The sequence below is a fragment of the Chaetodon auriga genome, chromosome 11, assembly GCF_051107435.1.
Source record: "Chaetodon auriga isolate fChaAug3 chromosome 11, fChaAug3.hap1, whole genome shotgun sequence".
Classification (NCBI taxonomy): Eukaryota; Metazoa; Chordata; class Actinopteri; order Chaetodontiformes; family Chaetodontidae; genus Chaetodon; species Chaetodon auriga.
The window spans coordinates 27,065,885-27,088,545 of NC_135084.1; the positions used below are offsets into that span (position 1 = coordinate 27,065,885).

Here is a 22,661-nt window from a genome sequence, read left to right on the forward strand (position 1 = left end):
TAAGAGGAAACACTGATCAGCATCTGCTGCCATTTTGCATTGCTATAATTCAACATGGGATGCAAAATGGTGCAAAGTGTAAAATAGGTTTGATTCAACAGACAAATTATTCTGAGAGGAGAATAAGAAAGGATAGCCTAACCCAGGCGCAAAGTCAACTACACAACATGTATCATGCTAGCTGCCAAGCCACAGCCCTGTTCAGTCTGTCTGTTCAGTCTGTTAGCTGAAGCTACGTCATGACTAAAACACTGGAAACAGGCATGCTGAGCTCTCGTAGAGCTCGGTCTGAAACACAGCTACTGCTGCAGGGTCGCACACACAAAACACTTGAGGGGATTTGACACAGAAAAACACACAACACCAACACGATTTCACTACCCATCGATGACACAGACTGGACCTTGAGTCTCAGCTTGTTTCCTTGCACCCACTTCCCTCACACCTGACCAGAGCTCCACCTTCAGGAGCCGTCAGCGCTCCTCGTCGAGGTCATTGTGTGTTTCCTCAACAGCGACTGGTCAAAGAAAGTCTGTTGAGGTGTGCGAGAGGCAGGCTGAACTTTAACTCTGTTAAATGACAAACAAGGAATCAAGATGTGACTGTGAAATCCATGCAGTTGCAAAAGCACAAGCTTCGCTGCTAACACAGTGCTCTTCTGATGACAACACACCGCTAGCCTCACCCTACACAGACGAGTCTCTACACCTGCCTGAAATGTAGTTACCCTTTGGCCCACGCCAGGGAGCTGCAGAGTGAAAAACACTGTCCGGTTACTCCATGACACTGGTGTGCTGACGAGTGTTTTCCATGTTTTAGCCCAAACTCAAAGCTAAAGCTGGCAGATTTTTGCCGTTGTGGTCCACAGCTTTCCTTTATGCGTTCAGCTCGATCAAGAACAGAACGTGCTTTTTAAACTGAAGCCTGCAAACAGTTATTATACAGACAGGCCTGAATGTATGTGATTTATTCATTACGTTTATGAAGCACGTTGTAATGACAGGTACTCTATAAATAAACTGAGCAGATTCATTTACTTACTTGTTGGTGCTTTCAAATGACTGTAGGAAGCTCCACCATCCAAGACTTGAGGGTAACCTACCAACAGTGATTTCATAATGCCAGAAAGCACCAAATCTCCCTCTAACATTTGTTTTCCTGGCCTGGTTTTCTGACTCTGTGGTTGTGGATGTGGTGCTGTTCACAGCTGACTCTTACAGGTTAGACTTTAGAAACTCTCACAAGCACCTGAGAGTTTTCATCACTGTCTGTCTGAGCTGTGTTACAGGTGACAGTGACTGACGATGAACAACTCACTGACAAACACTCAATGTGAGGATCTGCACGTTGGATAATGGTTGGCAGCATTGTTCAGTCAAGTTATAGGTATGTTTTAATTAATGGGCTAAAACATGCAAAACCTGCAAAATTATCCTTCAAAATGATTTCTATTAGCATGTCCTAGAGATCTACGTTCATTTTTACAGATACAGCCACACCAAAGCATTTAGCTTTCGGCTACTCATTCAGCCATTATTGTTTTACTTCCAGAGGCAAAGAACAGAACTGGCTACCAAGTAGCTTAGCATCACAGAACAAAAGTATGGAGATTGATCCATCGTTTCCTCTTGTTTACATGGCGTGGTATCATCCATTAGTGCTGGTGGTGGCTAGTGCGATAAGCTGGCTGGCTGGGTTTGGGTGGGGTGGGGGCTGATGGAAGGATGGATGGAAGGAGGGACGCAGTGAATGAAGGCTCAGGGCATGGGAATAAGCTGAGAATCAGTGGAGGTCAGGGAGGAGTAAGGGAGCTGTTGCCTGGATACCAGAACAGACCTTAGTCTCGCCTCCATCATCATTTCTCCACTCCGGGTAGCAAACTGACAGCTGAGCGTCTCACAGGGCCCCCACACTGAGCGACATAAGGCAGGGGACCCTGTGATAGATAGCACTGGGTAGGGTAACCTACATATGAAAACTAATTACGGCTGCTGATTCCTGGATGAAATATTCAAACACCCAATGGCATCTTTTCTGTACTCCTTCAGAGTCCTCAGGAACCACACTGAACATACGTGTCCTCACTGGGACGAAGCAGTTTTTGTCTGCTCCTCCTCACACTGTGTGGGCTCTCTCTTTTCTCACAGGGAAGCAGGGATTAAAGAAAGAAACGAGCTCCAAAGAACTGACAGTTCCATGTGATTAGGAAGAGAACCACTAGAGAACCTCTACAAGCAGCTGAGAGCTGGAGGACTGCCTGGACTGCCTGCCAGCAGCAGAGTGATCTGCACTCATCCTTAGCATTGGAAACCAATTAAGAAAAATCTTAAAGAGTTAAGGACTAAATTGTCATCTAAAACAGTGCTTATTGGGACATTACAACTGTGAATGATAAATCGATCAGTTAATTTATGAAGTAGACTTCACAATCAAAGACATCCAAAGGGGTGGTTAAGTGATGATTAGGGGGTGGCCACTGACAAACAGTGGAAAACACGTCTGGAGTACGAATATTTAATGTTTCTGTAGCTCATCTAACTGCACAGACATCACTGCGTGGCTGCTAACTGCTAACACGTATGCACTCGTGCTGTCAGGTACTGTGGATCAAAGCATCTGACAGTTTGGCATATTCATATGCAATATTCATGACTATTAACTGACAGATGTTTCTGGTATACACAAAAAAAGGTCAAATCTAGTAAAAGGCTGGTAAAAGAAAAAAGCTTTTTTTTCTCCCTAAACAAAGCACAGAAAATCCTGTGTGTGGATGCTGTATCTTAAGCTAATGAATACCGGATAATGATTCATTGAGGGTGAATGGAGCCCAGCCCTACTCTCAGCATTATAGATTCACACATGAAGAGGAGTGAGGCACAAAGGAGACGACCAACAGATCAGTACAGGTAGGCAGGAGGAGGAGGGGAGGGGAGGAGGAAGAGGAGGGAGTTGAGGAAGGGTGGTGGGGTTTCATAAGTGGAAGGTGATAAACTTTGCAAACCTTCCAAACTTGTCCTTGCTGCATAGGAGAGGGGGGAAGCATTGGAACGGAGAGAAGAAGAGAAGAAATCAAAACCAAGAGGCCACACACACACACACACACACACACACACACACACACACACACACACACACAGAGCTGCTGTCATACAGGTGTTTTCTGCATGTCTGTGAGGTCCATTTGGGATGGCGCTTGGGCATTTCTTTTCAGTTCAACACATAAAAACAACAAACACTGCGTCATGTGATCATATTTACACTTGTTCAGCGCACAGGTGTGGTGTCCCTACCTACACACACACACATTGAAAACAGCACATCATTGAAAGAGCATGGAAGCTCAACCCCCCCCCCCCACCGTATCAGCTGAAGCCTCTGACCCCCCCCCCCCCGTCTCAGCTGAAGTGGTAAGGCTGACACTCTGAGCAGCCCCCCCGTCTCACGGAGGGGGGGATGACAAAGTTTGGCCGCTGCAGCTCTCATTGGCTGCAGGATCTGCTCCGTGGCTGTTGCTTAGTAACTGACAATGCAGAGCTCCCTGATGGCTTCACTGCTGCCGACGCTCGAACAAATCACTTTACAGTTTATATGGACATGCAGTGCTGAGACAGAGACAGACAGAGATGGATGGTACCCTGTTATGGCGGTCCTGTTAAAATGGCCCTGTTACGATGTAATGATGGCCCTGTTATAGGGCTGGGCGATAAAACGATAACGATATGTCTCGCGATAGACACGTAATCAATATCAATAAAAAATTTGTTCGATAAAACATTCGATAATTTTTTTTCCTCGTCGGAAGAAACCAGAAGTTGCGAAGCAAGGTTGGTTGCATGAACAAAGACACTCGCTTTCTGGTAACCGAGCAACGTAGGGAGTAATCATTGATCAGTGGGAGTGACACGCTAACAGCCAATCATTTAACAGTATAATGTTTGGTTGCGCCATCGCGTTGTCTCGTGTTTGATTCTTCGCGAGGAGCGAGATGTGAAATAGAAAGTGAGCGCTGCAGCGAGCGAAGAAATTGTCGATAAAACAGGGAAAGTCAGCTCGCCAGTATGGCAGTTTTTTGGATTTTATAAGTCGGACCGTAGTCAGACCAATGTGGTCTGTAAAGTATGCAAGACCGTCGTCCCCACCAAGACCGGTTAATACCACAAACTGTTTGACCACCTTAGCCGCGCTCACCCTTCGGAGCGCAGCCGTATTCGCCAACGTCCAACAGCATCTGCTACCGCAGCACCACCGCACAAGCAGCAGACCGCCATGCAGAGGTGCTCTGCCTCAGCGCCTTATGACAAATCATCTAAAAGGCACAAAGACATAATGGAGGCAGTGGTATCATATAGATGAAGACGTGCTCCGCTGAGCACTGTGGAGAAGACAGCTTATAAAAATCTCTTACACGTGCTTGACCTCAATGTTACACCTGACCGAAAGTACTTTTCAAAGACTGCCATTTGTTTTCTATGTTACGGATGTAAAGTCGACCTCAGTTTATTTGAATTTCTCCTATGTTTATAAAACACATATTTGAAAACACTTTATTCACCAGAAGATGAATCAGCTTGTGAACGTCCTGTCACTAAACCTGCAGAAAAAAGTTCTCAGGTTTCTTTATGTTTACATTTTTATACTTTGCACTATTTTGTTAGACTTTAAGCATTTGTTACGTATTCTTTATTTTTGCACCTTAATGTTAAGATATAATTGTTGAGTGTTCATTGTGATTTTAGACTTTTATTGACATTTATTATGTGAGTGTTTTCCATGCTTGTGTTGACATTTCCTTTCCCTTCTGTCTTGATAGCTGAGGGGATTATAATCAGAGGAAGGTTAAATTTAAAATAAACATGTTTAGATTTAATGTATTTATCTCCTGGTCCTTATTTTAAATAGGTCATAAAAAATATCAATAATTATCGATATCGACTGATATAAAACACTAATACTGGTACTGCTATGATGGCCCTGGTACGATGTTACGATGGCCCTGTTCCAATGGCACTGCTATGATGGCCCTGGTACGATGTTACGATGGCCCTGTTCCAATGGCACTGCTATGATGGCCCTGGTACGATGTTACGATGGCCCTGTTCCAATGGCACTGCTATGATGGCCCTGGTACGATGTTATGATGTTACGATGGCCCTGGTACGATGTTACGATGGCCCTGGTACGATGTTACGATGGCTCTGGTATGATGTTACGACGGCCCTGTTACGATGTTACGACGGCCCTGTTCCAATGGCACTGCCATGATGGCACTGTTACGATGTTATGATGTTACAATGGCCCTGTTACGACGGCCCTGTTATGATGGTCCTGTTACAATGTTACGATGGCCTTGTTGTGACGTTATGATGGTGCTGTTACGATGGCACTGGGTTTAGCCTGTTACGAAAGTTAACATCTGAAAAACAGTGAATCAAGGAAAGATCCCCTGTTCTGGTAACTGAGAGCAGAACTGATGTCAGCTGCTCTCAAATCTTAGATGGTAAACGATGGTGCTGCTCACTCTACGCAGAGCCGGACTGATAAATATTCTGGGCCAGTATATCAGATTATACATATCCATCTGTAACAAAATGCCAAACTAGGTTTGTCAATTTGTCCACCGGAGAGTGAGCACTGCATGTGGGTTTACTATCAGCCAATATGTCCTTATCAGATTGTTGCTTGCTTATGATGCCAGAAACTCTACAATCTTTGTGGCTGATGTAAAATGCATCATTACTGGTGGCCAGTGAAGGAACATCCCCACAGACAACAGATTGAAAACTCCAGAATGAAGTGAAGTACACAGGGACGTTTACCTGGTGGTCGGTATCGTATGTACCCCTTTGGAAAGAGCCTGAACGTAACAGACATTCCTTCATATTAACGGACACTGGGCGGTGTGACGGTATAAACCATGTGATGGTAGAAATATGTCCACTAGTAAAGGTTGGTAATACTGTGTCCACTGCGGGCAGGAGCTGCCCCTGAAGCTGTATTTACACACTGCACAGGTATCCTGCTGCAAAGCCAGCGACTGGCTCTTGGCTGCTTGCCTGTATACTGCTTTTCACTCTTTCTCCAGATACATGTAGCATTGATATCAATGCAAAAGCAGCCAACATTACAGACGAGTCGTCATCGTCATCGTCATCGTCCTCCTCCTCCTGCACGCTCTACCAAGGTGTCACCTCTACTCCAAACCAAACACAGTATTTCCTGTAAGTTAGAACATGTCTGACACGGACAAATGTCCTACATATGTGGACGATGTCTGGACCTGAAGGATGCAGGTAAAACAGTACTGATGATCAAACCTTGGTGTGTTACTGAAGAATTGATGTTGGCCACTTCTGTTGAGCCACATTTGCACCAGCTGTCTTGCAGTATGTTATAACAGCACAGAGTCCTGACGGTGTTTGGAGCAGATCAGGACCAGACTGTCAACAGTGGACATCCTTCAATGACCGTTCTAATGAAGTGCTAACATGCATGGTTAACTACATACTGTTGATTGCCAGGTTTTCTTATCTGTCGACTTTCTTCTTGGAAAGTAGAAGAAAAGAGGAACAAGAACAGTTAAGGAAAACAGACAGAGAGACAAAATGGGTGAGTTGTTAACACATGTTACCTACATTATTCCTGATGAACACATTTAGAGACTTCAGAATTTGGAATCTAAATTTCTCCATATTGAATTGTGCAGGAATAACCGGCTCTGCTTTAAACCAGTGCTGAAAAATTGACTGAAATCACAGTGTAATCCCAACCGTATGTGTTCAATACAGATGAGAAAAGGGAATCCCTCAGCCAATGTTTGAGCCACGGCACACTTTTTACAGTGCGCTACCATCTACAGCACAGACGTGCAGCAGTGTCATGGAGGGGTGAGAGTCTGCAGGTTTTCATCCAAACAGCTCATTTTACCGACGGAGCGAACTGAAAGTGAAGGGAGAAAGCAGCTGGTAAAGTCTTCACTTTCATAGAAAGCCTGCATACTCACAGCCCCGATGTCACAACTGTCCATCGCTGACCCGAGCCACTTTGTCTCTTCATGTCTAAGAGACTGACTACAAATATGAAAAGTGCCAACAGTCTGAAGAAACTCAGCTTGAGCTGCATTTTTCTCAGGATAACATGTCAGTCAGACCAGGGCAAATCTGTGAAGGTTTTGGGCAACTTGCACTAATCAGCTCATAATATGCCTGTGAAATTAAAAATGAGAGGCAGAAGTGAGGCTGGTAATCACAGGTGCCCTTCATTCAATGTCAACCTGTGCTTTGTTTTCCAGTAGGTAATTATTCATATGTGACTGCAGCTACTGTCCCCTCTGAGCCACCTCAGTATTACCTGGCTACACCTTCCAGCACATTCAGGGAAACAAAAAAAGAGCTAATTTTGTAGAAAACAGCTACAGTAAGAATGCAGCATGGAGCAGAGACACTGTTGGCACCACAGCCGGTAGAACAAAACTCTTATCTCACGCAAAAATCTTGTCAAAAAACAAAGCAATCATATCTGTAAAATACATAAGGAGTAAATAGTGGAGACTTGGAAATATCCTCTTCAATTAGACATGCTGACTGGCCAATGACAGGAAGATGGTATACTGCACAAAATAAATCTGTTAAACTGACTGCTAACCAACACGCAATGCAAATATATCATAGCTGATATGAAGTTAATTTGAAGTTTTGAAACTCCCCTAAAAATCTCTTACACTAAAACTGAGTCAGAGAGATGTTTATTTAACTTCATGGTACTTTTGAAAGCAGTTAAAAAACAGAACAAACTACAGCCTCCAACCTGACTGAGTTAAGTCTTTAAGGCTTTAAGAGCTGCTTTCCGCTGCAGGGCTGTTACACCAGCTGCATGACCATTTACAGGTGTTCAGGTTGTTGTGTCCATCCTGTGGACACGTCCAATGCTCAAGGACATCGTACTGCTGGCATTCAAAGAACATCCAGTATAGCTGCTGGTTTTCTCCTTACACAGGGACAGGGCCATTCTTGGACTGCAGTCATGAGACATTTGAAAATATGTATTTTAGCTCAGTGCACACTAGCTTGAAGGGGATGGGGTTAAGGAAAAGAAACACCCTGTGAGCACTGATGTTAGAAGGTCCACTGGCTGAAAGACAAGCACAGCAAACAAGAACCTGAACGCCACTCAGCCAAGAAGTATCAAGGTGACCGTTAGGGAAATTTAAGGAACAGTATTTAATGTTTCTGCAGCTAATCCATAGTGTGTGATGAGTGAATATGCTAAAAAAGAACAGTGCTGTGATGCTGTGACAGATGAAATGATCTGTTTACCACTAGTGAGGATGGTTACACTCTCCCAAAGGTAGAAACAAGACAACCGAGTCTGTTTTCACTGACAAACATCATGAAGCTGTTCCACTGATGGCTAATTTCAGACAACTTCGTGAGCACTTTCTATGGGAATTTGAGGAGATAAAAAGACTGCACTGGTCTCCAAACTGCTACTGACTGAGGGAACCACAGTCAGTCCAGAATGAGTCCACTGGTTGCAGATTACTGTCCCAGTTCTTTCATTTCTAGCTTTGGGATGCAGTCGTTTTTGTACGATGGAGAGTTTTCAGATATCTGAAGGAAAAAGGAAGGATGAACAAACAAAAACACTGGGACAGAAATTCAGGGCGGACATGTTCTTGTGGTGAAGCAGATCAGGATAGTGGTGAAGATGATTGGACAGACAGAAAGAAAAAGGAAGGAAGGAGGGGGGAAAGGAAGGAAGGGCGTACTAAGAGGAGTTATCAGCAACAAATCTCAGTCTGACTGCTCACACTGTCTAACAGCTTCCACAGAGAATAAAGTTTGTCTGCTGATTACTAATCAAATCATGTGATGACACAGACTCCAGGTACCTTCACGCTTACTTTGGAAATGACTGCTGCACAGGACAGGACAGCTCAAACGCCAATAAATATCAAATAGTATCGGCTTTCAGATTCTGTAACGTCTTCTCCGGATCTAAAACTGTGGTCCGATGTGACTGACCTCTTTCTCTCTTTCTCTTTTTATTCATCATTCATATCCAGGCACAAAGGCTCGTCCCACACAAACAGACCCACTACTCTTCTCCTCCCACATAAGATGAGACAAACCACTGGTGAAATACTCCAGTAACATACTCAGTAACACGAATAATATTTCATATTACTGTGTCTGTTGTGCTGTAACAATCTTAGCAGCAGAGAGGGGCCTCAACATCAAATTATATATATGTATATTTGTACCAAAACAATTATCTAATTAATCAGTTGACTAATTAACTGTCAATTCCACCACAGACTGCACATAAAGTGAGCAGAACACCTGCCTGATGGAGTTCAACCAAACTAATGAAAAGAGCTTCATGCTCCTCTAATATTATAGCTTTATATAATGCTTTGAACTGTTTTGTTGTCGTTTTTTTGGGCAGTTTGTCTGATCAGATTTTACCTTCGTAATGGGATATTTTTTTGAATATCGGTTGATATTTTTTTACCAGTAGCCAAAGTTGAGCGTGACTTAAATGATTTATCGAATAAACGACAGGTTAACAGACAATACGCAGACTTTACTTCTTCATTTCGCTTGGCCAGCTAAGTGCAACTAGCTGCCAGCTCGTAGAAAAACACTAAGACGTGAACACTGACTGGTCTGAGCTAATAGCCGCTTGCATGAGGCTGCAGCTCATTCTGTGGTTGCTGTTTTGGTGAGCTTCGTGTTTTGGCTTTTGGTGGAGCGGAGACGACGCCCGTCTGCTAGCTTAGCGGTGTTAGCTTAGCCAGCAGCCGCCGCCATTACCAGTCGACGTTAGCTAGCAATTAATACCACAGCAGGCCTGAAGGTTTGCCGAAATCATCTCATGGGCTTAATTTGACGGCTTCCGTTTTGGATGTGGTTTTTGGTTGATAGACGGTTATCATACTACTCACATTAAGCTTCTATACTTATCTTAAATGCAACCGAAAATCAGTTTTCATCGTGAAACTAATAGGCAGCTTTACCGCAAGCTAACGCGACAGCTTGTGGCTAGCAGTGCCCACAGCCTGCTTCCAGGGATGCAAAGGGGACACATTTAGGATAACGTAAGTCTATTAACGCATACTTACCTGTTAAAAAAACCTTTATAACAGCGGATAATATATGATAGTAAATTAATCTAGCTACCATTACTGCGTACGGTAATGGTAACAGTCGGTGTTAGCATACATACTGTCCCTAACGTTAACATTGACCCTTGTCTGGGCTGCAGCTTCAGATTTTGACCTCATACGTGAATGAATCTGTTAACAGCCCAGTCTGCTTGATGGAGGTACAGCTGCGTGTGTGTGTGCGAACCTTTTTGATATTGTAAACACGGGTCAACATCCCGATGCCTCTGTCGTTGAGGATGGTGAGCTTTTCTGCCAGTTTCTGCTGGCTAGGCTGGATCACTCCCCGAGACATCTTCTCGCTGTTGGGTTAAATTTCCAATTGAATCCAGAAAAATATCACAAATCTCCGCAGCCTCTCGCCCGTAAATGAAGAAAAAAGAAGGTCTGATTAATGGCGTTATTAGATTTTGCCCATGTTCAGATATTCGGGGACAGCAGCTTCCTGTACTCCACCCACCGTCTCCCTGCCTGTTTTTTTTTTTTTTTTTTTTTTTTTTTGGTCTCAGGGATGAGGAGTTGTCCTGGTTTTCACAACGAGGCTGGATCCTGCTGCATTCAATGGCCCTCGTTAATAGTTACTCTCAGAGCGTGGTGTTGCCCAATTGATCACGATTCAATATTTCACTTTCATTAGTAGAATATGGGAGTATGATAACGTCTGCAGATCGTACCTTGACATAATGTTCATACTGATATACTTATATGCAGGCAGGTTTTCACTCAATTAAGAACCAAACTATCCCATTGTGCATTTTCCAATAGGACACAAAAGGGATATCCATCACAAGACCTTTTAATAATATTAATGTATCATAGTGGTGTTTGATTTAGTTATAATATAGTACACTTATTGTAAGACGCTAGTGAGTAATATTACACAGCCTGGTTTCCACTGCTCCATGCTGCTTCATCAGGATATGCTGTAACAAATCACTGATTTTTTTGTGGCAAAATTACACATAAACGTGCCCTCTTTGGATAGATAGATAGATAGATAGATAGATAGATAGATAGATAGATAGAGAGACATGTTAATAATTACTTAAAAACTAACAGCATTATCAGCCACACCCTGAGCAGAGTGCAGTCTCCTCCGCATTTTGCCCGTTTTTCCTGTGAACGCTTGAACGCATCATATTGTTGACGCAGCTTCCGTCTGTCAGTTGTTCAGCTGTCTGTTTTTCGAGCCTCACCTGCTGCTTGTTGCTGTCTTTTTCACACAGTTTAACGCGTTTTAAATACTCTAGCTGTGGCTTAATGTTACACATGTGCTTCAAGCTGCGATGATCGAACCCTTTTGGAAGAAAATCAATATATTTAGACGCATAAAGCAGGAAACCCGAAACGATAAAGGCCGTGAGTTTGTGCCACGCATCAAATAACTTTTTGCATTTTGTGCAGAGGTCAGTTGTAGAGAGAAAATCACCGGTTAGTGAAGTTTATGCACATTTCCTCACTTCTTAAGAAAATGGTCCGTTTAAATGAAGCCGTGTGGAGAAGAATAACACTCTTAGAAAACTGTTTGGTGTGTTTTGGTGCTTGTTTTTCTCAGCTGTGACGTCCATTACAGTTCATCTTCCTCTTCAGTGGTTTTCCTCTAACAGTCTTTCCTTTCTTCCAGTTGTCTCCTGTGAACCCGACCGTGATGCATTCACTGACTCAGGAGATCCAGGGCTTCTCCAAAAACCGCCTGAAGAAACAGTGCACGCGGGTTACCATGGTGACAGGCAGGAAGCTGCTGGAGAGGAGGAGTGATGGAGGAGAGGAGCAGGTTGAAGAGCTGAAGGAGGGAAGTGGATGTGGATTTGTTGAAGATCACAGTCTGGACCTTCAAGTCGGAGTGGTTAGACCCTTCTTACTGCTGGGTAATACACAAGATATACTTCTACTAGTAATACTACAAACAGAGCCAGTCTGCTGCTGTCTAGAACCTTTATTTAATACTGCTACTTTTACTGCTATCACCCCTATCGCTACTACCACAGTTCTAACCATTACTACTACTACTACTACTACTGCTACATCTTGCACTTTTTGAGCCCTACTACTACTTGAATAACGTCCTCATCACGTCAGTATTATCTAGAGTTTTCTGAGTTTATTACTTTAGTCACTTTTCTTAAATACTCTCTGCTAAACAACTTATTTTAGAATATACTGAAAAAAACTGCAAGTACACAAAAAATACTTAAGTCCAAAAGCTGCTGATGTTGAAATGTCTGATTTAAGAATATTGATTCAATGGACTGATCCATAAAAAGCCTCGTTGGAAGTGATTAGAGTACTATCTGTGTTCAGATCTTTGAAGGAAGCTCAAGGTTTACTTATCAGCTTTTTAGAGCTTTTGATCACATGCACAGCCGTCTTCAGCAAATGGAGCTCGTTCAGGTGTACAGCACAGGATCCAGGTACACGGCGCGGGTTTGTGATGAAATCTACACATGCGTATATGGTAGTGTGTGTGTGTGTGTGGGGGGGGGGGGGGGTAGTGTCTGACAGGGCTAGTTTCATAGTGGACTCCAGTCCACAGAGACACCAGGTCATGGTTTGTTCCATGAATTCATCTAGAGTGGGTCTCAGTGGCCGGTGATGGAGGACGCTGGGTGACCTCACGTCAGCGCGGATCCGTTCTGCTGAAGTGTCCTTGAGCTTGACATTGAATCCCCTCGTAGCTTTTTTTTTTTTGGGGGGGGGGGGGGGGGCTGTACGCTGTGCTTTGACCTCACTGCAGGAGAGCAGCTACCCTGGCTCTGGCCAAAGCTAACACAGTCCACCTCCCAGCACCTCTAAAGCACTAATTACCATGCTACAGTTTTTCTTTATTTAGGCTAGCAGTTTCCCCCTGTTTTCCTGTCTTTGTGCTAAGCTAAGCTAACCGGTTGCTGAGTGTAGTTTTGTTCTATAGATGAGAAGACAGCAAACGCAGAACTTCATGATATAATGGACTTGTTCTGTGTGCATTTGACAAGAAAGCTCTTTAATGTTGAAACAGTAGATTTTTAAAGAGAGTTCTGTGTGTTCTCAGGTTTTATTTTGTCTGATGATACAGGAGAACCAAAGGACAAAAGAGCCTTTTCATCCTTCATCTGAACACCGTGGAGACACAGCAGATGATTTTTACTGTTTTTTCTGTGTACTTTTACTTCTAAAGATAGAATTTAAAGAGCTTTTTTAAACACATTTCCTCCTCAGCTGAGTAAAGATGACGGGGATCTGACTTCTGTTGTTCAGAAGATTGAATTTGGTCCCGTGTCACACTTCCTGGCATTGCTGCATCTTTTCACGGATGTGTCAGTTTAAATCTTTCCCCTCGACACTGATGAGGCGTATGGGCTGAAGCTGGCTTATTTCCAAAGACACTCTATCCTTTGGATTTAGATTTACTCCTCAGCACCATGAATTTGGCATTATGTGAACCAGGCTACTGCAAAGAGTGCAGATACTGCTGCTGTGAAGGCAGAGAGCTGAGGGCATTGAGCATCCACTGTGGAAATGTGGAGGAAGTCCTGTCTTCATATTCGGTTTCCTGTCCAAATGTCTCATTCACAGAACTGTCCAGCTCCTTCTCTTTTGCTCTTGCGCTGCTGTCCTCATGAAGACTTACCTGCCAGATTGAAAGGGCCTGTTGCTCATTGTGTTTTAACTGCTTTCTCGTGGAGGTGGGCTCGCCGCCTGGTTTTCTCCATCAGTCTTTGACCTGCTCCTCCTGCTCCCCCTGCTGCATGAGGCACTCAGACGCTCGCCGTTGTGAAGGCTGTTGTCGTGAAAAGGCCTTTTCTTTTCAGGAAAGTCATCAACTTCCCTCTCTGCAGCTGTAGATAATGTTCTTACTGTTATTCCCGTGGTTTTTAAGCCCGGCCTGGTGCTGCTCTACACACCGTCTGACTGGGTTTTTCTGCAGCTCTGAGCTTTTTGACTGTTGACAGATGTCTTCACTCCGTTGTGTCTCAGCTGTTCAGTGTTTCTCAGTGTTTTCCTATTGAGTGATTCAGGGGCTGATATCCTGCAGCATTTTCCTGCAGCTGCTGAAGTTTTACACCTCTGAATTGACCGCAGCTTCTTTCATTGATGTGGGCTCTCTCTTTGTTAGACAGCGTTTGTTCCCTGCTTTATTTTATCACAAAGAATCTGCAGGAACAAGGCTTTCACATTTTCCCAGAGCCCAGCACAGCACATCATCTGACCACTTGTTTTGTTCAACTAACAGACTCAACCCAAAGATATTGAACTAAAGTATAATTATTATAATACATAGATAGAAAAAAACGGAAAAACCTGGAACCAGCCGACGGTTGCCACTTCTGTTTGAGGAATGATTTTAAGGATTAACGGCTTATCAAAATTGATGGCAGTTAATTATGCTGATAAACTGATCGATTATTTGCTTCTGTTCTAATTTAGAAAATAAATGTTTCTTTGTCAGTTTTGTTCCTCTCATGTAAAACAGCAGGGAGATGCCATAAATATTGATGAGAAGAAGGGGAAGCAGCATTTGATCATTTTCTAACTTTGCAATTATTATCAGCCTGCAGGAAGCATTTGAATGGCTGGCTGTGGGTGAGCAGAGGCGTGCCCTGCTGTCTCTGTTCTCATCGAATTGTTTCTGCCTTTGCAGCCTCTCAGGATGCAGCCCACGACATCGACACCCTGCAGAGATATAAGGTCAGTGCAGAGGATCAATGCAGCGGGCATGCCCTTGCCCTGTTGTGATCGCATGTGTAGTGACATGAGATTGGAGGCAGTCACGCAGGTGAGCTTTCCTGCGGGTCTGCGTCAGCCAGCAAATGGCCAGAGGAGCTTGAGGACACCTGCAGTGACAGTTTGGCTCAGCAGAGGGAGTAAATGATGACAGTCAGTCTGAGCTGCTTCTCGGCGGTAGACCACTGTGACTGCTGCTCTCAGGCGTGACGTGTCGCTGCCTCAGGATGATGAATTGGAGAGATTACTAATACCTTCACTTCCTGTTTGTGGGATCAAACCTCTGACTGCCGAATAACCAAATCAGCCAGGCTTTCTCAGATAGCTGTTAATGCTCAGGAGACTTGACAGTGGGCTCAAAGGACAATTTATAAAAGGGGCTGCTCTCACCAGATGAACAGCTGATTAACGTGAACAGGTATCTCAGTAGAAGGAGCACACCTTTGTCCATCAGTTGAGGTTCAAAGGGAAATCAAATCTCTAATCAAAACAGGTGAATAAGCCACATGCACGGTGGCTTATATGACATCTAGAGGGAACAAAGAGGTTGTTTATCTCCCTGTTTCAGTGGATTTTATGTTCTCCAGGTTAACATTTGAGGGATGTGACTCACCTGTGAGAACTAGCTGCATGTGCAGGTTTGCCAGAATGGTTATGCTGAACAGTAAACTTACATTTCTTGAGATATGTGTGCTCAGGACTTTCATTCTCTTTCTTCCTGTCAGGTGTCACATGTGCTAAATGTGGCCTATGGGGTCACTAACCTGTTTCCAGATCAGCTGGTTTATAAGACACTCCAGATCTTGGACCTCCCAGACACTGACATCACGTCTCATGTTGGGGAATGCAGCTCCTTTATAGATGAAGCACGAGAGCAGGTACACACACACACACACACACACACACACACGCACTCGACGTCACATATTTTAAAGGAGTCAGAATGAGCTGCACAATGGCAGCAGTCAGCTACAGTTTTCACTGCAGCCTCTGTTGGTTTCTGGAATCTGGTCCTGGCCAGGAGATGCTGAAGCACATACCCCCCCCCGCATCGATGTTTTTGTACAGTGGCTTTTCTACAGATGAAACAGATGGGTTAAGTATTATTCTGCGAGCTTTCAAGGTGCTTGCAGGCAGATTTGGTGGCATTAGGGCCGAGCCAGATGAGCTGTTTCCCCATTTCCAGTCTTTATGCTAAGCTAAATTAGCTAGCTGCTGCCTGTAGCATCATATAAACAATCCAGACCTGAGAGTCATGTCCTCTCTTCTCTCTGAAAAATGGGATAAAGGACAGAGATATGATCTAATTATTAGTCTAGTTATTTAAGTATCTCATAAATACACACAGGTAAATGTTGTGAGGTAAAAAGTTCAGTACTCGTCCTGAATGCTGGTGGAGTAGAAGTATAAAGTAACATGGTATTTAAGTAACAGATTTTACTTTAGTACTTTGTCGTCTTCTACTTCTGACAGACGCGCGCACACACACAAACACACACACACACACATACACCACAGTGTCTCGCTTTAACCAGATAAAAAATGCATCAAATGTGCTGAAATATTTCTGTATCTACTTTCTCTCCGGAGGCTCGTGTAGCCTAAAAATGCCATTTTTTATATGTGCCGGCTCATTTAACATGTCAGTATGCACACACATCTATTCTGCTCCCTCACTGTGATGCATTCACACACACGTACAGCAGTGGGTTATCTGGAACTCAGCACAAAGGCGAGGTGGGTGCTCAGGAAAGCCATCAAAAGACCACGCTGGGGCCATTGCATGTTGAAAGTCCAAATATTCAGTCGGCTGTCCCTCAGTCTTTCCACGTGCTGCTTGTGGTGCTTCTTCAGGGACGTTTCCGGACAGAGACGTGCGTTTGTCCCTGTGCGTCAGGAGTTTGACCGTCAGCGGAACATAAGGAGATGTGAGCGCTGATATGAAAACACTCAACTCCGGCGCAATGAAATAACAGTAAAACAAGAAACTCTGACAAAACCAAATTAAGTCTCCATGTTGGCTGTGATGGATTATCTCGCTCAGGCGATTTTCAGTCTGTTTTCTGTTGTTTGTTTGTTCTGAAGAATCGAGGCCTGATATGTAACTATGGTGACTGCAGACACTAGCAGCAGAGCATCCTTTTGATTGATAGAAACTTATTAAAGACGGATATTGGCGGTACAGCCCCTCTGTATGTTCTGTATGCGCTTCATTTGATCGTGTGTTACCCAGAGGACCCGCTTTTTAAATGAAAGCACAGATAACAGTGACAACACGTCCGTGACTGTACGTGCACGTAGCCAAAGCTCATTTCACTCTCCTGTCCACGGTCTCCATGGTGCTGATTGACATGTGAAATAAAACGTGTGCTTCCGGTTTGCGTTTGCTCCATCTCCAGCAGAACAGACACTTTATGCTGCGATGGGAGGCTCCGCGTTGGACAAAAGAGACGAATGTGTCAAGAAGCCGAGCTTCAGATCTGAGCCGTGGGCCTGCACGCGTTGTCTAAAGACGTGGCTGCAGTGGAAAAAATTCATTTCCAGTCAGGCACTGCAGGCAGTAAAATAATTACATCAACATTAATATTAATCTTATCTCACAGATTACACACACACACACACACACACACGCGCACAGGCCTCAGACACAGATTTATTCAGTCTCAACTTGTCCTACATGTTGTGACTAATGCTGCTTTCAGAGAAACTGGAAAGTCAGGAAGCTGCGACTGTCCTGATCTGATGTCGTGTCAACGTGCTGAGCGACGCGTGACCGTTTAAATGTTCACTCACCTCAGCGCCATCTGGCCAGCAGGTGTTGACTTTTTAAAAGTGAAATTCCATTTACTTTACCAAATCTCTGTGTATCTGTGGAGAGGAAGCCTTTGAAATCACACCTCTGTGCTCAGTGACTAAACACATCTGCTGGACCAGTCGCAGTGGATGGGACTGAGTACATTTACTTTATCTTAGGTAGTACTACAGTACTGGAGTATTTCCATTTTTTGCTATTTTATACTTCTACTCTACTACAGAGGTAAATATTGAACTTGAAATTCAGAATATATGAATTCAGAATAGAAAAACGACAAAGAACTACTACTGTCACGTGTTGTATTGCACTTGAGAAATACTAAGTCTCTGTATATTGACAATATATATTTATAAAGATACGTAGATGTAACAAGCTCATCCTGAGGTAACCCAACACACATCTCATCTCCATGTGACTGCACTAATGAAAACATCGTTCTGAATATTATGGTCAGTTTCCCCTCAAATCCAACACAATAGACATTTGAGTAAAGGATCTGAATACTTCTGGAACTTGTTGGACAAACAATCCACATTTCATTATTTTTTCCTAAACGAAACGGACCACTTGAACATTTGGACGTTGAAATTAAAGATCAGGATTTCCAACTTTGACCTGTTTCCTTTTACTTTTACCTTCTGAGCCTCCCTGTCACCTGTGCCACACTCACCTTCTCTTCCCATAGGACGGCGTGGTGCTGGTCCACTGCAACGCAGGCGTATCACGCTCTTCCTCCATTGTGATTGGCTACCTGATGTTGAGGGACGAGCTGTCATTTGATGATGCGTACAGCCAAGTGAAGCAGGCGAGGCCATCCATTCGCCCAAACCCTGGCTTCTACCATCAACTGCAGAGCTACAAACCTTAAAGCCGCCACAAAACCGACTTCCTGCCACCTTTTAAGTTATTATGGTGAACTTCAGGTGAACTTACACTTTCAGCAAATACAGAGTAAGTTCAGTATTCACTTTTCCTCGAGCTCTGAAACATCTGAATACTTCACTGTAGTCACAAATTTTCTCTATTTACAGTCAAAACAAGGAGCTGAAAGAAGCTACGACGCTCTGTCGAGCATAGAGCTGCTGACTTTTAACAATCCTGTGTGGGTTTGTCATTTGATCCATCCACATCCGTCCATACAACAGTACTGATCATTGGACTTTAAGGAACTACAAATCTCCTCTTCAGCTTGAGAAGAAGCACGAAAAGACTACAACACACACAAGTCAGTGCTGTGCCCAAAGCTGTAGAGCTTCTTTTACCTGTGATTTTATTTTGAAGCATTTCCTGTTGTTTTTCTGTTTTTGTGAGGTTAATTGTTTTTTATCATCAAAAATAATGAAAATGTTAACGGAGGATTCCAAATAAGGTAAACTTAAGCTTTCAGCCACATCTCATGGCCTTCCTCAGTGGGTGGAGCTGCTCCGCTGTCATTCAGGCAGCTCAGGTGTTGTCTCAGCCATCCAGTGTAGAATATTCATACACAGATAAACATCGTGTTGTCTCTGTGCCGTCGTGGACGCTCATGAATGTATGAGCCTGTTAACGAGTCAGTTTGAGCCCGTTTGTCTAAAATTGGTCAGTCAGTGAAAAACTGTGTTTGCTTTTCATTCTGCTCTTCCCAGTTTTAAATAAAGGAGCCGACATCATTCCACCGTAGGAAGAGCTGATTTCCTATGAAAAACTGCAATTTTGGAGGCGCTTATTTCCTTTTATTTATAATTAAAGACGGACCAGTTTGTTTCTGAGGTACAACTTGATTTCTTCCTTCTTTCACTGCTCAGTTCTAATGATCACCCCACTGCTGCACTGTCTATCAATTTAACAACTTTGCAAAGTTGATGCACTAACCTCGCTCCCTTGAAATAATTAGCTTGTAATTAGCTTGATAGATAATGAGGGAGAATCCAGTTGGCTCACATGCTAATCAACAAACGCCGCTGGGACGAGCTCCTGACGCTGCAAACACACAGCAAACAAATCCATATCATATCCTAATCTTCACTGTTTGAATGGAAATGAAGTGTATTGATGCGTGTTTGCGCTTCACTCAGTTGAGAACATTTACTGATGGTTATTGTCATTGATTAACGTCCGCTGTGTTGGAGGTAATGGTCCAATCGGGAGAGGAGAGGAGATGCCGTGCTCGCCAAGCCGCTGTCCAAGTTTTCCATTTCTAAGACAGAAAATCAGAAAATACTCACTGTGTATTACGTACTGTAATCTGCAAAGTTAGTGACATAAAACGAGGATAGCGTTTACTGCCCGAAGCACTGTGTGATCACTTCACCTGCTGCTTCGATTTGACTGTTTTCAGGCTGAACCTTTGAACTGACGGGCACGAGGTTCATTGTTTAACCGTGCTAGTGTCGTGGATGGGGGGAAGACAGATTGGTCTAAACTGACATATGGACTGAAGTTTGGTCCAGATATCCAGGAGCAAATGACTTTAGTGATGTTTATAGCGCCACCATGAGGCTGACAGTTATGGTTTTGGTTGGATGGACTGCCATGCGTTGAACATTGCAGGGCTAATGGCAGACAGAGAAATTCTAAAAGTGGGCTTTCATGAAAGATGAACATTTACCTGAGAGATAGGTAACAGCTATCTGATGATGCTTTGCATTGTGGGAAGACAAGGTAGACCTGTCTGATGCATACTGCAGATTTTGCTCTTGTTTGCATGTTACATCCGGCCCTACGTGTTATATCAGGCAGTTCTGAATACAGTCCGTGTCGCAGGTTAAAAATGCCTCATGCGCCGTACTTCAGCCATCTGTCATCCGTCAGTGGAGCTTCTAAAAGTTACTGATCCACAGCCGGAAAAAAAAATAATTATGAGTGGTGGTGAAGCACAACAATGAAAAAGTAAAATCTCTGGAGAAACACGTTGCTGTTGTTACGCATGTTGTTTCATTTCCTTTTAGTGTAAAATGGGGACGTCTGTTCGTGTTTTACTTTTTAATGCACACGCTGACAAATGTTCCATTTGAGAGTCGTGCTGAGCTTCACGGAAAGAAGAAGAAATTTTGTGCCCACGTACACGAATCCTCTCACGAAGTGCTGATTCTGGGTTGAATTGTTGGTCTAGTGCTTTGAATCCTGATCTAGTCCTCAAACGAGAGCTGGATCCTCATTAGAGAACTTATTTGTCCCCGTTTTGAAAATGCAGCTCTGTAGTTTGTGTCAGTCGCAGGCTGCCGTAGCTCAGGGGAAGCAGAGGGGTGGAGGCTGGTTCTGTGCCACAGACTTGGAGGAGGAGGTAAGTTCTGCCAAATTGGTTGCAATTCCTAGTAGACCGATAAAGGTCATAGATTATTTAACACACCTTTAAAGCCTGATTGCAAAGAGCAGGCCTCTGTCACTGAAACTGAATATTTGGGGCCTACATCTTGGTTTTGTGCACACTGCTGTCCAATAAATACACAACTCTGCTTGTCGTAGTCTTAAATTGAAAAGCAGGCAAATAAAATATGGAAGCAGTGTCTGAGTGACGGCGCCTGTGCCAGCACGCGGTGTGTGGCAGCACTTGAGTGTCGCCGAGTTTGGCCTTTTCTTTGCTGTTGTTCAATCGCGTGTCACTGAAGAGTATCTGCTGTGAAGCCAACTGGGCTTCCCCTGACATTTTTGTGACATTTTACCGTCTGGATGTGACGGCCCACAGTATGGCACAAGCTGTCCCATCCGCAGGGTCTCGTGGGGTCCGGCCACCATCTCACTCTGTGCAGACCTCAATATGAGAATATTAAGAGACAGCGAGATGTAGGTTACATACAGGATGCTGAATAATTTCCCCTGAAGCGTCACGGTCTTATCTGGCCTGTTGGCTTTCATTACATTTGATGAACTGCAGAAACACAAAATGCAGAATGCTCGATTGCCTTTTTCTTTTATTTGCGACCACATGCCCACAAAAAATAAGTCCTCTGCACAGGAAGTGGACAGAATGAACACAAAAGGATGGACACGGACATGAACACATATCCATATGAGCATAGCTGCATGTGTCCCATCTGCATTTAGAAGAGTTCACATTATCACATGTAAATTATATGTAAATGTTAACGTGTTAGTTAATTAATGAGGCATCATGTTTATTTTACAAAGAGTGTTTCTGTACATGGCAGCTTCTGTTAATCTATTATTACATCACAATTATGAAGCTTCAGCCTAAATCTGATGCATTATTATTTTCTTTCTTCTTATTAACAAGTTCAAGGGAAAAATGGTTAAACGAGTGGAGAAACATGACAATTACAGATGCTTCCATTCAGGGATTCACTGAATGCTTTGGTGAGTACGAAAATTTTGTTAGTATGACCCTCACAGGCGCCACACCTCCACCCAAATGAAAACCAGTGTGAGATTTTGGATCCACCTGCGAGGTAGCGCTCTCCATCAGCATCAGCATCAGCACAGACTTTGGAAGAAAGCGTCCGGTGGAGGTTCAGAGACCTTCGTGTCCACTGAAGCTGCTCTGGAGGCTCGTGGTGGACCCTAACCGTAACCCTTTCCTTTAATTAGCCACCCATGTGTACAGAGCAGGAAACATGAGTAAAACTCCTCCACAATCATCCGTTTTACACTGGAACTTATCTGCTCACCAAGAAACGATGAACCGCGATGATCATTCTCACTTTCTGTTTTTCTTTCGTCTAGTGGAAATGAATTGGCCCACATTAGCATTATTTCTGTTTCCCCATGGGTGTGTGTGTGTGATATATTATTAAATAAACCAGGCATTCATTTAACACACAGTATTATTACATATTCTAATGATTTCCTTCTTATCTCCCCAACCCCCAAACAGGACTTATGATCCACCAGCAGCCCCCATTATCTTGACATTGCATTGACAAAACAAACAAAAATATGTTTAATGATAAAAAAGGGGGGAAATATAAATAGGCACATTTATACAAATTAAAAACAGGCAGACCAATGCACAAACCACGAGATGGACTGAACAGGGAGTCAAAAGTT

General features: G+C 43.6%; 2 protein-coding genes across 15 annotated transcripts in view; one reads left to right on the forward strand and one right to left on the reverse strand.

The window, feature by feature from the left end:
• The window catches only part of nckap1 (NCK-associated protein 1), a 36,403-nt gene extending 25,761 nt beyond the window's left edge, over positions 1-10,642 (reverse strand). Inside the window, exons 1-2 of one of the 4 annotated variants that reach the window (XM_076743493.1) lie at positions 10,350-10,642; positions 3,002-3,019 (exon numbers count right to left, since the gene is read on the reverse strand). In XM_076743493.1, coding sequence (XP_076599608.1) covers positions 3,002-3,019; positions 10,350-10,457 — 126 coding nt within the window. In that variant the 5' untranslated portion in view covers positions 10,458-10,642. The remainder of the gene's footprint in view (positions 1-3,001; positions 3,020-10,349) is intronic. The other 3 variants (XM_076743494.1, XM_076743496.1, XM_076743495.1) reach the window with 3 other exon arrangements.
• Positions 9,730-19,431, forward strand: LOC143328390 (dual specificity protein phosphatase 19-like). Of its 11 annotated transcripts, none has more exons than XR_013077815.1 (6): positions 9,958-10,096; positions 11,787-12,030; positions 14,781-14,827; positions 15,589-15,741; positions 18,364-18,629; positions 18,710-19,429. XR_013077815.1 is itself a non-coding variant. In XM_076743500.1 (5 exons), exons 2-5 carry the CDS (start codon positions 11,811-11,813, stop codon positions 18,544-18,546), a joined length of 603 nt encoding a protein of 200 aa, XP_076599615.1. In that variant the 5' UTR covers positions 9,730-10,096; positions 11,787-11,810; the 3' UTR covers positions 18,547-19,429. The 11 variants fall into 11 exon arrangements, 4 of the variants coding, with proteins under 4 accessions (XP_076599615.1, XP_076599614.1, XP_076599612.1 ...); XR_013077812.1 differs by lacking the exon at positions 9,958-10,096 and adding an exon at positions 11,300-11,568; XR_013077814.1 differs by lacking the exon at positions 9,958-10,096 and adding an exon at positions 11,320-11,521.
• Positions 19,432-22,661: the final 3,230 nt, after the last annotated feature.

Coding starts and splice junctions, on each gene's coding strand:
- LOC143328390 (XM_076743500.1), top strand. CDS start 11,811: ATGCATTCACTGACTCAGGAGATCCAGGGCTTCTCCAAAAACCGCCTG. Junction 14,828..15,588: donor ACACCCTGCAGAGATATAAG/GTCAGTGCAGAG, acceptor TCTTCCTGTCAG/GTGTCACATGTGCTAAATGT. Junction 15,742..18,363: donor TAGATGAAGCACGAGAGCAG/GTACACACACAC, acceptor CTCTTCCCATAG/GACGGCGTGGTGCTGGTCCA.